The following is a 15,221-nucleotide window of genomic DNA, read 5'->3' on the forward strand; positions in this document are numbered from 1 at the left end:
CCGTCGGAACGCGTAAAGAGACGGCGCAGGTAACCATAGTTACACATCACCAACATTTCTGATTTCAACTTTGCAAGGGCTGTTTGTTTCAAATAAAGCCAGCTTATCTTTTACGTTAATTTCCCGAGCTATTTCTGACAATGGCTTTCTTTGGGATCACAAACCTTGGCTATCAGAACCCTTTAGGAGACAGGATGCTTTCTCGATCGCTAAAGAAGGCGGATTCGCAAGGTTGTACAAGTTCAGCATGAACCTCAATTCTCTGCTGTTGCTAACGTGACTTTTTTTTTTTTTTTTTTACATGTTCATGGATTTGTGTCGTAATTTGAGACGATAATGGAAAGCACAGGTTTGGAATTGTCTCGTAGTACGCTTCGTGATAAACAATGTTAGGCTGTGTGGTCTATAACAGAAGAACCGAGATGGGATGAAGTACCTGAACTCACTCCAGTCAGTTCCCCGAGAAGACTGACGTGCACCGAGACATGCAGCGTTTACAGTCAGCCCGCTCCCTTCAGTGTGGACATACACCAGGGTAGTCAAAAGAGGTACAAAGAGATGACCAGCCAGATGCAGACACCCAGGGGTAAGTGAAGGGGGTTACAAATGCAACTTTAAGGTTCAGCAGGTGGGTTGTAAAAGTGGATAAGGGTAGGTTATGGGGTGATTCAACGTAGTTTCTTAACTTCCAGCACCTAACCAACTGTACCGTATGCCCTTGACGGAAAATCAGCAGTATGGATGGTGGCTGCCAATCAGCGAACCCCGCACCTGCGAATCTTGGACTAAAGTTAATCGCTTCCCCCGCAAGAACAGTGAAATGACTAAGTATGAAAAATTCTTCCTTCCACACTATACTGTGTAATTTTAGTTTCCATCTCTGTAGTCAGTTACATAAATCCCTGTAACAGGAATTCCTGTGTTTCGGTTTCACCCTGCGGTGCAGTATTTTCACTCTTCATAGGATTGCACTCTTCTGGGCTGAGACTGATGTTGTCATTCCTGGGATCTGTTGGAGCTTAGGGGTCACAGTGCTTCCCAAGTGCTCCTGTCACCACTAGGACAACCTTTGGGTTAACTTTCCAGTGGTCTCTATTTCCACTTTCAGACCCTCAGTAAAGTAGCAATTGTTAGTCCACTTAGCCTGCCTTTTTTTTTTTTTCTTCCCAGGTTTGTGAAGGAGATGTCCATGACTGACCGGGAATTCAGCTTATTTTGAGCTTCACTGATAAAACCATCCATGTGGATCTCCGTTCCTCTTTCTCTCAATACATACGTGTTGCATTTAACTACTCGTTGTTTTTATAAAGTGATGTGTTTTTAACATTAGCGTCCATACTTGCCGGTCATTTTCTTTGTGTCATGCTTTAACAGAACACCATTCTGAAATATCTTTCTTACGGTAGTGCATGAATTCCACATATAACTGAGCAAACACTGGAAATGCTCATTGTATAGATTGTACAAATCTTTCATGCAGGCAACCACAATGTCTCTACAAAGCTCTGTCATACTGAATGCACTGGATATTGAAATGTATTCTACCCTCAAATAAAGTTTAAGAGAAAGAATGTGTCATTTACTTGTAATTATAACAAGTTAATCTAGTTATTTATCTTGGTCTGAATAGAGCTTTTGTGCCATCTTGGAATAACCCATTTTAGATGTACCACGTGTTTAAACATGCAAATATAACTGCATTATTTAAGATGTCTGTGCAATGAAATTTGCATGTTGTAACACCGTCTTTGAAGAGTATTAACCAGCTTTGTTTAGTGCGTAGATGGGGTTTCAATGGAAGAGAAAATGACAATGGTCTTTCCATCATCAGGATGCTGAGAAAATGGTACACGCGTCTCAGTGCAAGTGCTAAAATATTTACAGTACCTGCTTGCAACTGGCTTCTGTTACTTGCAACTCTGACTCGACCTCAGGTTGGAAATGCTGAAATTCCACCTGTTAAGTGACTGAATCACCAAATTTGTATACTTTTTACATATGAACATTTCAACACAAGACTTTTCAGATATGAATAGTCCCATAATGATAGATACTGTTTTCATTATTTCTCCTGTTTGCCCCTTTTTGTATATGTGTATTGGAACAGTTGGCTTAAAACTTATATTATTTGGTTTTATGTTTGCAGTTGCATTTGCTGAGAACACATTATGCATCTATAAAAGTGTGTTATTGATTTTAGTCTTTACTTTTACATTGTGCTTGCCTTTGGGTTCTGGCATAACCTAACATAAAAGATAACAATGAAACTATGAACCTAACTATGAAAGAACAACAAGCAGTATGCAACACAAACATTAGCCATAGAAAGAACCTGGAATGTGCTTAAAAAGAATCTAGTTGGATAAGAGCATCTGTGTTTGGTAACTGACAAATGACCAGGTTATCAACATGCTCCAAAGTAGAACCAATTACGGTTGTCTCAAGCCTTTGATGGAATTATGTAAGGAACCACAACATATAAACCTTTGATCAACAGCACTATGCACAATCACGTAGGAGGACTCATTTCATGGACTGTAGACAGCTGAGAAAATGGCACCGTGCCTCCTCCTCCACAACTTGCCCAACATGACACTTACCCACAAGCCCTTTATCTCCAGCATGCACCACTGTTGTGATCTATGCACATATTAGCAGGCTAATCACATTGATGCCACAGATTTATAATGTAGTATAATCAGACTAATCGGTTTAGTTGATCAGTTTCATTTATTAAGTCACTGCATCTGTTCATATTTATTGTCATTCGTTTGTGACACTGTGCAGTGCAGTGTAACAGGAGGACGGGTTTGCTACCTCCCAAGGTTTCTTACTTAGGGAGTTTATTCTTGGCATTCTAGTTCATCCCAGATGTGTTTGATGGGATTAAGGTCAGAGTTATGTGAAGGCCAGGCAAGTTCTTCCACACCAAACTCACCTAATCATGTCTTTATGGACCTTACTTTGTGCACTGAGGCACAGTCATGTTGGAGCAGAGAGGGCCTTCCCCAAACTGTTCCCACAAAGTTGGAAGTAGACAATTGTCCAAAATGTCTGGTATTTGGAAGCATTAAGATTTCCCTTCACTGGAACTAAGGGGCCTAGGCTTACCTCTGAAAAAAACAGCATTTCCCTCCAGCAGATTCTACGGGCAGCACAGTGTAGTCAAGTGGCTGGTGACTGGTGAGTGTATGTGTTAAAAAAACAACCAAACAAAACACCCCAATTTGATTAGATTGATTTGCTGGTCAGGAGAACTCACCAAAACTCCCCCAAACGCACTAAATCATCTTGAACTCTTATTTTCCTTAGTAAAAATTATTATAAAATATGACAAATTGTTTGATTACTCAAGAACTTTATAAATGGGAAAAAGATTTTGCACTAGATCATGGAAGTCAATTTATTCAAGCAAGCATTTTAGTTGGTGTACCTTTTGGATTTTTTGGTGTTGAGTTTTTTCCCCAATTAAATAATAGATTTAAATAAAATTATTATAAGTAAAAATGCAGGCAATCTTTTTCAACCCTAGAATGGCTTTAATAGTGCCTTTTGAACTTTAAAAAACACTTAAAAAAAAGTCGTATTTTGTAGCAAAATCGTTTCATTATGATGCTGTAGGTGGAGGTAACAGCCACCGAAAAATGCTTAATTAAAACTAATAATGCTTAATTAAAACTAATTACATAAATGTTGTTTTCACAAAGACCTTCATAATATCCATTATAAATGAGTCATCCCCAACAATAAAAACAATCAAAACAGACATTATTCTTTATTGTGTAAGAGGGGAAAAGTTATTTCTATAATCATCAGTTTTTCCACTGCAAGTTGAAAAGCTAATCCTTTCTCCATACCTTCGACTAAACGCAGATAAAAACAAACACAAAAAAAAAAGCAAAAATAAACAAGAGGAGATGACCAGGAGTCATTCATACCTGATCCAGGCACAGAGGCCCTGATGTGAGTCAGTAGTACTAAAATACCTCTTTAAAATACATTTTACCTACCCGCCACAGATCAAACACTGTGCTCCCTTCTCTCTCCTTGAGCCCTTGTGTTGATCCTGCATCCCCGACTCTTTCAGTACATAAACCAGAGGGACTAAATTAAAAAACAAAAAACAAAACCTTCTTTTGGTACAAATGTGATCACCTGACATACGCAATGGCCAGTGCTACTACCATGGCAATTTTAAGCAAGTAACAAATACTTAGCAGGAGAAAGACACGGCTTGGCCTGTTATCATGCAAGCTAATACTCTGAAATAGGAGGTTTGAACAATGAATATGGCATATTCAGTAACAAAGCTAGAGGGCCGTTCAAGAGCCTCGGGTGTTTGGTAATGTGGACCACATGAGACAGAGAGGCACCGTTAATATACACTTTGTTCAGTTAAGGCAAATGATTACTGCTGACTGCACACATGCTGCGGCGGGGTTTCTCTTACGTCAGTCGAGGGGCGGAGCCTGGGAAGGCATGTGGCCTGAACTGCAGCCCTCTATCGTACACAGCCAGGGCACTCAAGGAACAAACATGCACGTCTCTCCTGTGTGCCTTCATCCCTGCTATAACGTGGGACTCTTTTTGTAGGGCATTCGTGGACTGAACGGGCACGGCAGCAGTTGAGCTGACCCTACATGACTGATGTTGTACCTATACTCCCAAACATCCCAAGAGTTTGTTCATGTCTGTTCCTTCTCCTCAAGTTAGAATGAGTTCATAATCAAACGCATATCAATAACAACCATAATAAGAAGAATAAAAATGAATACAGAGGTGATACAAAATACTCAACATTAAAACAGCAGAGAAACAAAATGTTGTCGAGAAGATACCACAATCAGACATGCTTTTGAGCAGTTACGTTTGGCAAGAAAGCAGTTTGTCATATCATAGAAACCTCACAGTGAAAAGAGTTATGCCCCTTTGAGATTACAAAGCACAGTATTCAGTCATAATTTATAGATATACTTCTCTCTCTAAAAAAAAAAGTGTCTTGTTATGAACTGGAACTCAGTAAACTGTCTGGTACCATGGTATCCAATGCCGTGGCTTTCCCCAGTGCCTCCAAAAAAACAAACAAAAACTGAAACAAACAAACAAACAAACATTTAAAAAAAACCAAACCAACAAAAAACAAAGAGACCTTTTTTCTTTTTATGTTTTGTACCAAAAAATACTTATTTGAAAAAGAAGAGACGGCTGACAGGATGAAAGAAGCAAACCTGCAGAATCTCTGGGGACATGCCAAAGGTCCAGGTCTGTTGATATTCCACAGAGAGTGCCACAGAGACTTGGCAGAGACCACAGACCCTTTCTTCTCCTCTACTGTAGTGACGTGTACTTCAAATAAAGTCAGTCTTTAAAAAATGAGGCCTTTAGCTCGATTCCACTCGATCCTTCACCTCGACAGAAGGCAGAATTACCGACATCACCAGTGGAAAGATCGACCGGCCTGCTGCGTTAGTTGGCAAACGGCTTTTCACACTTTTTTTGTTTCATTTAGATCATCCTGGAATTTTCTAGAACACAAGTGCAACAAAACAAAGGGGCGTGGCCTTAAGAGCATAAGACAATATTCAAACTGTGTCATCTTGACAACTATTTCTATGAAATACTTTGGTCTTTGGTCGATATTTCTCTTCAGTATTTATACACATACTGTAATACACACACACAAGTATACAGACGTACAGCTTATGCACGGTATAGATGTGTGTGAATAAAGGACCTTTTGCACATAACATCGAAATAGAAAGAAATAACTAAATCAGAAACAAAAGTACCTGTATTTATGTTCTGAAATGAAATAACACAGGACAAAAAATAAAATTGGAGAAAATGCCTTATGTACAGAGTTTTTCTTCAGCAACAAAAGGCCTTTGTTAAATAAACCGACTTTGCATCTTTCAAGTAGCCTGAGAAAGAAGCTTAAAGATGGAAATATCCATCCTTCAGAGCGCACAGCCAAGCGCGACACTGTTGCATGACAACTTCCTCTCCCGGAGTCTGACTTTATTTTTGCCTTCCGTTCATTCCAATTTAATTTTTTTTGTTTGTTTTTTACAGATGTTTTTTTTTCCCCCTTCAAGTGATGACATGGCTACTTGTTTGACTTCGGATTGCCTCGTGTGGTCTTGACCGACGATCCGGCCGGAGAGCTGTGGGACTTGGAGGGACGCTAGCATGCTGCTAACTGTTGGGAGGGCCGTCGTTCAGGAAGTACGTGGTCATTTCTCCTTTGCCTTTAACCTTAATGATGCCGCGACACTCCAGCTGGTAGCCTTTACCGGACAGCACCTGATGCAGGTCTGTGGTCACCTTGGGTAGCAGATTCAAACAGTGAATCTATAACATTCCAACACTTAATCTGTAGTTCTGTGTGACAAGATGCATATACATTTTGATCTATTTGTTAATATTATTTGCAGAATTATAGGAAAAAAATTCTTTTATAATAAAAGTATTATATAATAAGTACTGTAAAGGTGTAAAGTGCACGGCTTAGGCACATATTAGTACGGTTTACGCAGAGGTTAAATAAGTGGAGAATTCTTTGTCCTACATATTGCATATTCAGAAACAGTACACTTATTCAGACTAATTCAGAAATGTACAGACTTAAGGTTTGTGTTCAGGCTTACTTTCAGCACCATTTCCTATAAACCTTATGCAACTTCACAGCCACTGAGAATTACACTTGCTTGAATAAGCAACAATACATGCGTGAGAGTGTGTACATGGCTCTGAAAGTGCACCTGAATGCGATCAGGGACCCCTGTGCTGTCCATGCGGCTGGCCACGTTGACAGTGTTCCCCCAGATGTCGTACTGGGGCTTCCTCGCGCCAATGACTCCAGCAACCACAGGCCCAATGTTCAGTCCTGGAGAGGACGAAAGCGGAAGGTTAAATGGCCCTGAACTGGCTGATCATATGCCAAGACCCGGAAAAAAAAAAAGGATCCGATCCAGGGCGTCTTAGCGCTGCCACGGCCCTACGTTAGCGGCCCAAAGTAAACATTCACTGCTATCACAGAAAGGCCTCCCTTACCGATCTTCATCTGGAAGTTGTTGAAGGAGTGCTCATTGATGTACTTCATCTGCTCACGGAGACGCATGGCGTAGTCGGCCAGGGCCATGATGTGGGTGCGGCCTTCTCTGTCGTAGGTGGAGTCGTTGAGCCCAGAGGCTGCCATATAGGTGCTGCCTATGGTCTTAATCTTCTCCAGTTGTTTGTACTTCTCCTCACTAATGATCTGGAAAACAGGGAATCCATGGATTGATTGTTAGTAAGATTTCCCGTGGATGTGATATAGAGAGATGTTTAGAAAGGTCACAGGAGTTAACGTTAACCTTTAGCTCTTTGCAAATGTTTTGATTTTGCCATCTGTGAGAGCGGAATCAATCCCATTTTAATGAATGCTTTCTTACAACTATCTGACAATTGACCTCTGGCTATCACTTCACATAAAGGGTAGAGATCTCATAAATGGTCATCAGTACAACAGGAAAACAGCCTTCACTTAAAAGTAGCCAGTGTAGCTTTTGGCCATTAAAGGTGCTGTACAGCACTGTAGATTAAAGGTTGTCCCAGAGAACCCGCTGCTCCGCGCCCAGCCTCCGCTTCGTACCTCGTCGAAGTCGGCGATGATCTCGTTGAGGAGCCGCAGGCACTCCACGCCCTCGTTGTTGGCCTCCAGCTCCACGTAGAACTCGGAGAAGTTGCTGATGGAGGCGAACATGACGGCCACGCACTCGCACGACTGGTAGTAGAGCTCGTCGTTGCGCCGCTCGCGCGCCAGGAAGTGGGCTGCCACGTCCTTGGGGAGGATGTTGTGCAGGAGGCGGCGGTTGTAGGCCTGGAGCTCTTCCATCTCTTCTTTCTCCTCTGTGGCCTGGCAGCACGAGACAGGTATGGGTGAAGGGGCTTCGGATCAGCGCGGCGCTTCCGGGACAGTGGCGGGGGTGTAGAGGGGCACCATACCTGGAGCTTCCAGAGGAAGTCAAGGCGGGCGGTGGACTCCACCTGCTGCGCGTGGAGGTATAGCGCCAGCACGAACACGGTGAGGATCACAGGGGTCATGACCTTTAGGGACACTTTGGTCACACTGTAAGGACTACACACACACACACAAAAATTTTTTTTTTAAAATAATCTAACTGATCTTTCAGATTTCTTCTCCCATATATGAATGAAAAACATCGCATTCCAACTTACCACTGGCTGGTGGTTTCATTGATCTTAAACCTGTGCAGAAATCAGTATCAGAATTCTAACTTGATTTTAAAAGATGAGTAATGATTTAAATGAGTGGGAACAAAAAAAAAGAAAACCTTACCATTCTGTTTCATTGAAAGGTCTAAAAGAAAATTAAATCAGGAGGAAAAAAAACCCAAAACAATTTAATGTAGTAAAAAATCTAAAGAAAATATGAGTTAATTACTAGAAACAAGTTAATTTTCAGCTCCAATAAAAATATGAAATCACAATATACTACGAGGGTTTAAGAGTATTCCTACAATAAAGGGACATTCCTCAACCACCACTACAAGTTTGTCCTGTACACACAATGCAGCAGGGTGGCGTCATTTTCTCTATACAACGCCCTCTGGCGGCCGGGAGCGGTACTCACATTTCATTGGAGGTGACAAAGAGGTCAGCGTTGTCGAACAGCGCCACCTCTGGCCACTCCACGAGCAGCAGGTAGGTGAGTTGGATGAGCAGCATGAGCGCCAGCTTGCCTATACTGCTGATCTGCAGGAACACGGAGCAGGCCAGCAGGGTCAGCAGCACACTGTAGCTGAAATACTGAGAGAGGGAGAGAGAGAGGGGGAGGGGAGAGAAACGAAATGATGGCAACAGTGATAACAGTCACACTGTGACTCTGGGACATGGTGTACACTGACAACTAATTATAAAAATAAATACATGTAGTGTTGAATGCGGCCAAGAAATACATATACGTGGGAAAATGAAGTCAGGAATTATGTCCTCTACAGTATAGGTAAGGTAATCAAGGTCTCACACTGCGCATTGCTACAGTTTATTTATTTAGTATGCGCGGACGGAGACACACATGCACGCACGCGCACGCACACACACACACATGCACGCACTTACTTCAGGGAAGGGGCAGGAGGGTGTGTTTCCGGGGCAGATGGTCAGGCCATCCACAGCAAAGCGAGAGAAGTTGTAGATTACACAGGGAGTCACTCTGTCTGACGAGCTGTTCAACTGTCTAGCTATACAGTCCACGAGCCTCTCTGTGTCACAGGCAAACTGTATACAAACACACACACACACACACACACACACAAACACAAACACCCACATAAATCCCAAACATCTATTTATATCCTCACGCCATGAATCTTGGCACGAGAGTGAACTCTGCAAAGGTTCGCCCGTCTCTTAGAACAAGAGAAGCGCCGTCTGCCGGACGGCGGCACTGCCCCGGGGTGTCTCACAGCGGCTGCGGGTGCGTACCATATTGACGAAGGCTGAGATGAAGACGAGCACGATGCTAAAGACGCCCACCAGGGTGCTGTTGATGCGAGACTGAACAATCTTCTTGGACACAGTTTGCATGGCTGCAGGGAAGAGCTTTGGAAGAAAGAGGATAACACCACTTAACCGAAGCTGGGCTGGAAAACGGAACCGTGTCGCTGGACAAAAGCCGACGCGTATTATTTAAAAAAGGGAGATCTAAGGCTAGACCGCGTAAGGCCGAGGCATCGTGACGGATGAACGGAACCGATGCTTGGACCGACCGAAAGCAGAGGAAGACCAGGGCGCGGCGAGAGAGAGGCAACGCCTTACCTTCACGCAGGAGTAAATGGCGCAGATGAAGAGGATGTTGGCAAGGATGATGAAGATACTGAAGGAAATCCCCAACATGACAGGGGTGCTGAAATATCGAACACAGATCAGAGTCAGGCGTGGTATGCCCGTGTGTGTATGTGTTCTGTATACGTGTTGCACGTGTGTGGAAGGTGCGCCCGCCAACTACTCACTGAGGGAAGATGACGATCTGAATGAAGGAGATAAAGCAAAAGACAAGCAGCGTGCAGGCCACGTAACCTCCGAAACGATCGTCCACCTTCTTGGCATACTGCACACAAACGACAGCAGCGCGTCAGCCCCGACACGTACGACCAGAAAAAGACACAGAGGTGCGCCGGGCCTCAGACGCACCTTTTTCTCCAAGCTGGACGTCTGGAAGGTGAGGAGGAACTTCTTCACGTGGTCTTTGCGGAGCTGGTCGATGCTCCGCGCGTCGATGGCCCGGCCCAAAAACTCGTCCACCTCATCCTCTGGGTTCAAGGCTTCCTGGGCACCGCGGCTGCTCGGGTAGGGGAAGAGAGAGAGAGAGAGAGAGAGAAAGAGAGAGCGAGCGAGGGAGAGAAAGAGGCAGATGGAGAGGCCGACGCAGAAAGCCAAACGGGGCTGATTAACGTCAGGTTTATCTATCCCCCCCGTGGCAGAAACCCCTCCATACTCACGTGTCCTTGCTGGATGTCTCATCAATACCCTGGAGAAAGAGAGGGGCCAAACATTAGCCAAGAAAGGGAAAAATAATACAACGGGGTGGCTTATTCCGAAGAAGACAGAGGACGACAAAGCCGGAAAGAAAAATGAAAGCAAGGGACGAGCGGAAAGAGAGACCGAGAGCGATGCGCAGGACTCAAAAGAGACACACATGAGCGGAGGAGAGAGAGCAGGAGAGACACAGAGGAGCAGGTGGCACTGGCTCGAACCATCTGTCGGAAGACTTTGGAGTCCTTGGTCCGGGAGAAGGAGCGGTCGGGCACCCAGCGGGGCATCAGGGCCTCGTTCGAATTCGTCCGTGCCCGCTGCATCTTAGCCATCATGGCCTTTTCCTCCTTCTGCAGTTCCGTTGTGGAAAGAAAAGAAAATATGGGTTCTATAAGGGATGAGTGCATGAGAACTTCCTACATGAGCCCTTTAACACAAGCTTGGGATCCTTTCGTGTGTATTCATTCATGTTCCATTTATCAGCATGACGACAGCCAACTGGGAGTTAAGGCACGCGCATCCGCGTCTAACACATTCGCATTACAAGATGCACAGCAAGGGATCTGGCCCAGGCGCTGTGGGCTAAAGCGGACATGGACGATGTAGAGAGAGACGGACCCGTTTCTGACTGCAGCCCAAAACCAGGAAGGTCTCGATGCTGTTCTCCTTCAGGTAGGCGTTACGTTCGCCGCCATAGCCTGGCTCTACCTCGTAGTCCCCGTTTAGGTACTGGAGGGTCGCTTTGGTAATGTGGATCCTCCTGTGGGCACACACGCATGCACATACACACAAATGAAAGCATGTAAGCACACACACACGCACAAACGCATACAAGCATGCACGCACGCACGCGCGTACACACATACACACACACACACACACACACACACACATATACAATCACAGATACATACACACAATTAGATACACACAAACACACACAGGAACACACATAGCTATTAGAGGTGTGACTCCATGTTTGAGTGCATTTGAAGTTCAGATGATGGTTAAATAAACCAAAATAAAAACAATCATCCGAGATTCTATCGCTGTGTTGGAAAATCGGGCCCTACTGTGCTCTGTTTAGAGTGTCAGCCATTGTGTAGCGTTGTTTGAATTCTCAGTGGACAAGTCAGATTCCCTGAATAGTTCACTATACTGCTATTCATAGTGCACTGTAAATGTAGTGAACAAGCAATGCTCCCTGCTGATGGGTAAAGGTACCACAATGCACAGCGGTTTCCTACAGCAGATGTTAGTGTTGTGTTTACTGGGACTGCCAGCATAACAGACATGTTGACGGGTCAACGGGTTCTGCACCACTGTTTCAGATGTGTCCAGAAGTAACGGTCACAGAATGTTCATGTAACGTGAACCAGAATAAAACAAGCTCGTGCTCAAGAAAAAAGCATTATGGTATTTCACTCAATACTGGTCACTGATATATTAGGTACATGGACATAGCTGTAGAGCTAGGTATTATTACGGCATAACATATTTTAAGCTGTAGAGTGTGACTAAATTGCCTCGCTTTAATGTCTCGTGGTTGTACAGCTAGCCCGTTTATTGCTGATGTCCTGAATAGTTGATGGATGGTTGACGAAAGGTCACAATCAGATATTTCCGCTGCAAGTCAGTGTTGCCTGAATTCTGTCTGTCTCCGTTCAAAAGCGTAGACGCTTCTGTCTCTCTTATCGGTACCCTGTATGCTGACGTGTATATACGTGTATCTATACGGGGATTAGTGAATGAGTAAACACACCATTTCAGACATGAAATGCCTATAACTGAACACACACCCTACATACAGCACACACTCACGTGTGTTCAGACACAGTCTATGCGAATGAGTTCTGTATGTAGAGTGTGCGTTCGTATTCTTGTGATAAATGCCTTTATTAATGTTCCTGTAGTATTCTGGGAAAGTGAGTTTGCATGGCATAATCTGATTGTCTTTTGGCGTGCAAGACTACAATTGGAATATCATTTAAGTCGTAAGGTTGTTTGTGCTGTGTGATGGTGGTGTTCAGGGCTAGCTTAAGGATAGATTTTAGCAATGCGTCAGGACAAGCTAGTCCATTCGAATGATGCACAAGGGCCTCTCTGTTCCCTGTGTTTTGCTGTGTTCTTCGGTGTTTTATACAGACCTATAAACCCACCTCACTGTGATCAAAATCTTACTGTTCACTCTTCCCCCCTGTGAGTGTACAGTGTATACAGAGAAAACCTCATTTCTGCATGCACCCATGGATGCTGACTTGCTTGTGCGCATCAGTGTGTATAATGCACCGCGCATGCGCGTGCGCGCTCCGACTCTGACTCCCTTACCCTGCTTTGCCACCCGCCTCCATGTGGTTCGCCAGCGTGACGTCGTTGGACCACACGTCGAACTGCCACTTGCGCAGCCCCAGAACGCCGCAGTGCACGCGGCCGCTGTGGATGCCCACGCGCATGTTAACGTTCACCCCCGTGACCTCTCGCACGAGCCTGGACACATGGGTTGACATCACCAATCAGTGGAACCCCCGGGGGGACGCCGCCGTCTCACGGACGGCAAACGACTCTCCCGGTCAGCGGCATTCACCGCGTTGCATTCCGTTCGTCTCTGTTACTGGTGGCTCACGTCTATATTTGCTAAAACATTCCATGCACTAAGGGAAGCCACTGAGCTTTTCAGAAGGTATCAGCCAAGGTTTTCCAACCACAACAGAACAAAGCATAATTGGAATACGATAGCTTCAGTATCTTCTCTCGCTGCAAATATATTTATACTATAGGTCCAAATGAAACCCTCTGTCTGTGATTCTTTCTTTCTTTCTGTCCCTCTTAGTGGTCTCTGTCTCCTCTCAGTCTCTCCCTGTCTCCCTGTGTCCCAGTATCCTGGTTTACGCTCACGAGATGGCCTCGATCATGTCCACTCCCATTTCCACACAGCAGTGGGCGTGGTCAGCTCTGGGCTCTGGCAAGCCAGACACACAGTAGTAGCAGTCCCCCAGGATCTTAATCCGCAAGCAGTGATTCTCCTACACACACACACATAAACACACACAGAGAAAAGGGAGCAGAAGTTAATTAGAGAGCTCAGGCCTTGGGGTGGAGGGTATGGGTCTATCACCAAGCACTTAACACCTGTCAATACTCTTCGAATCACACCATCAGCAGAGAAGGACCTCTGTCAAGAATTCACTCGAGCTTTATTTAAGGAATACAACTTAAAAAATGAATAGTTTTTATAAATCAACAAATGACAGGTCATAAAATATCATCTTTAGGAAGACTAATAGTTGTGTTAAGCACAAATAAACAACTAAGTTTATTAATATGTTTGAAACATTAAAAACCTCTGTGAGTGTGTGTGTTTGATCGAAGCAGCGCGTACCGAGGCTAGCTTATCAAAACGGGCAAACAGTTCATTCAGAGTCATCACCAGCTCCTGAGCTGTGCACTGGGACGCCAGGCTGGTGAAGCCTTCAATGTCTGCAAACAAAATACTGACGAACAGAGAAAAAGATTGAGGGAGTGAGTTTAAAAACAGGAAGCCGGAAAAAAAAGGCAAAAGTTTAGTACTATGCCAGAAAGATCGTACACTAAAGACATAAGTGAAAACTAGCTTTTTATTAGGGCAAAATTCCTTATAAACAATTAACACTTCCTAAAGCCTTATAACGTCTTGTTTTCCAGCGGTGTAAATATAAGGCACACAGGTCGAATATCCTTGGTCTTCCATCAAGCGCAAATGCATACTGAAATGACACAAAAAATAGCTGACATTCATAAATCAAGGAACTGCTATTAAAGGCAACTTTGTATGTCAAAACATACACCTCCATCATTAAGGCGACAACTAGGAAGTTTCTAACATCCTGCTTGTTTCTAACAGACAAACTATGTAGAAGCCTTCTCATCAAACCACTGAACAATCTCTGGAACTTTGGTCGGAAATGGGGCACGTAGGAAATCACTTCATCCTTACTAGGAATTACGAGTGGAGGTGGTGTGTGGGGTTGTTTTTCACTCGCATCATGACCTCCATCATATACCGAGAGAAAGCAGACGAACCCTCGTGCGGAGAGACACTCTCCGCCAGGAGGTGATGTAGGGAAGGTCAGAGTTGGCCTAAAAGCCACTTCCAAGTGACAAACGTGTGCTCTGACCACCAGACCAGAAGAACACACATTTTACCCTCCAGGATGATGGCCTAACCTTTCCTTCCGGTGTGATGGTCCCTGTCACACTGTCTTCTCCTTCAGGAAGCCTTCCTAAGCACTTCACACATCCAATGTGTCCTTTGCACCTCCTCCACTCTGCCAGGGTCCCACCTGAGCCCCTCCCCAGGGTTCACACCCCATTATCTCCCAGCAGGGGGTCTGGTGGTCAGCTCTTTGGGTAGTGGTCAGTGACACGTGTCATCTGGAAGATCTGCTCTGGTGTTCGCCTCAGGCTGATACGGTGGAGGTATTCATATCACGGGCCTACGGACCTTCCACCCTCTCTTTACCCAGGAGTCAGGTGCGATGACAAGCAGCCAACCCGTTACATTAATCAGTTAACTACAATGGATTACAAAATCCAGGACTGGACATGAAGTCCATATTTGAATACCGCTGTAATACTGGGCTGTGGCAGGATCTTCCAATAGGAGCACCGAGTTAACCTTTTGCACCGGGGTTTTCAGCTGCGAG

The 15,221-nt window shown here is 44.5% G+C and overlaps 2 protein-coding genes across 3 annotated transcripts in view; one reads left to right on the forward strand and one right to left on the reverse strand.

The window, feature by feature from the left end:
* The first annotated feature begins 13 nt into the window (after positions 1 to 13).
* spmip11 (sperm microtubule inner protein 11) lies at positions 14 to 1,563 on the forward strand. The gene is made up of 4 exons (XM_027019247.3): positions 14 to 231; positions 413 to 586; positions 693 to 828; positions 1,171 to 1,563. Exons 1-4 carry the CDS (start codon positions 141 to 143, stop codon positions 1,217 to 1,219), a joined length of 450 nt encoding a protein of 149 aa, XP_026875048.1. The 5' UTR covers positions 14 to 140; the 3' UTR covers positions 1,220 to 1,563.
* A 2,188-nt stretch (positions 1,564 to 3,751) lies between these two features.
* adcy6a (adenylate cyclase 6a) overlaps positions 3,752 to 15,221 on the reverse strand; it is a 41,319-nt gene continuing 29,849 nt past the window's right edge. For both annotated transcript variants that reach the window (XM_035522330.2, XM_035522329.2), the window contains exons 6-24: positions 13,919 to 14,030; positions 13,435 to 13,562; positions 12,868 to 13,026; positions 11,158 to 11,299; positions 10,761 to 10,889; positions 10,506 to 10,534; positions 10,198 to 10,345; positions 10,017 to 10,114; positions 9,823 to 9,910; positions 9,490 to 9,606; positions 9,124 to 9,282; positions 8,636 to 8,811; positions 8,342 to 8,362; positions 8,221 to 8,250; positions 7,987 to 8,119; positions 7,634 to 7,897; positions 7,054 to 7,258; positions 6,762 to 6,886; positions 3,752 to 6,324 (exon numbers count right to left, since the gene is read on the reverse strand). In XM_035522330.2, coding sequence (XP_035378223.1) covers positions 6,196 to 6,324; positions 6,762 to 6,886; positions 7,054 to 7,258; positions 7,634 to 7,897; positions 7,987 to 8,119; positions 8,221 to 8,250; positions 8,342 to 8,362; positions 8,636 to 8,811; positions 9,124 to 9,282; positions 9,490 to 9,606; positions 9,823 to 9,910; positions 10,017 to 10,114; positions 10,198 to 10,345; positions 10,506 to 10,534; positions 10,761 to 10,889; positions 11,158 to 11,299; positions 12,868 to 13,026; positions 13,435 to 13,562; positions 13,919 to 14,030 — 2,392 coding nt within the window. In that variant the 3' untranslated portion in view covers positions 3,752 to 6,195. The remainder of the gene's footprint in view (positions 6,325 to 6,761; positions 6,887 to 7,053; positions 7,259 to 7,633; positions 7,898 to 7,986; positions 8,120 to 8,220; positions 8,251 to 8,341; positions 8,363 to 8,635; positions 8,812 to 9,123; positions 9,283 to 9,489; positions 9,607 to 9,822; positions 9,911 to 10,016; positions 10,115 to 10,197; positions 10,346 to 10,505; positions 10,535 to 10,760; positions 10,890 to 11,157; positions 11,300 to 12,867; positions 13,027 to 13,434; positions 13,563 to 13,918; positions 14,031 to 15,221) is intronic.

The sequence above is a fragment of the Electrophorus electricus genome, chromosome 24 (assembly GCF_041902795.1).
Source record: "Electrophorus electricus isolate QZ-2024a chromosome 24, ASM4190279v1, whole genome shotgun sequence".
NCBI lineage: Eukaryota > Metazoa > Chordata > Actinopteri > Gymnotiformes > Gymnotidae > Electrophorus > Electrophorus electricus.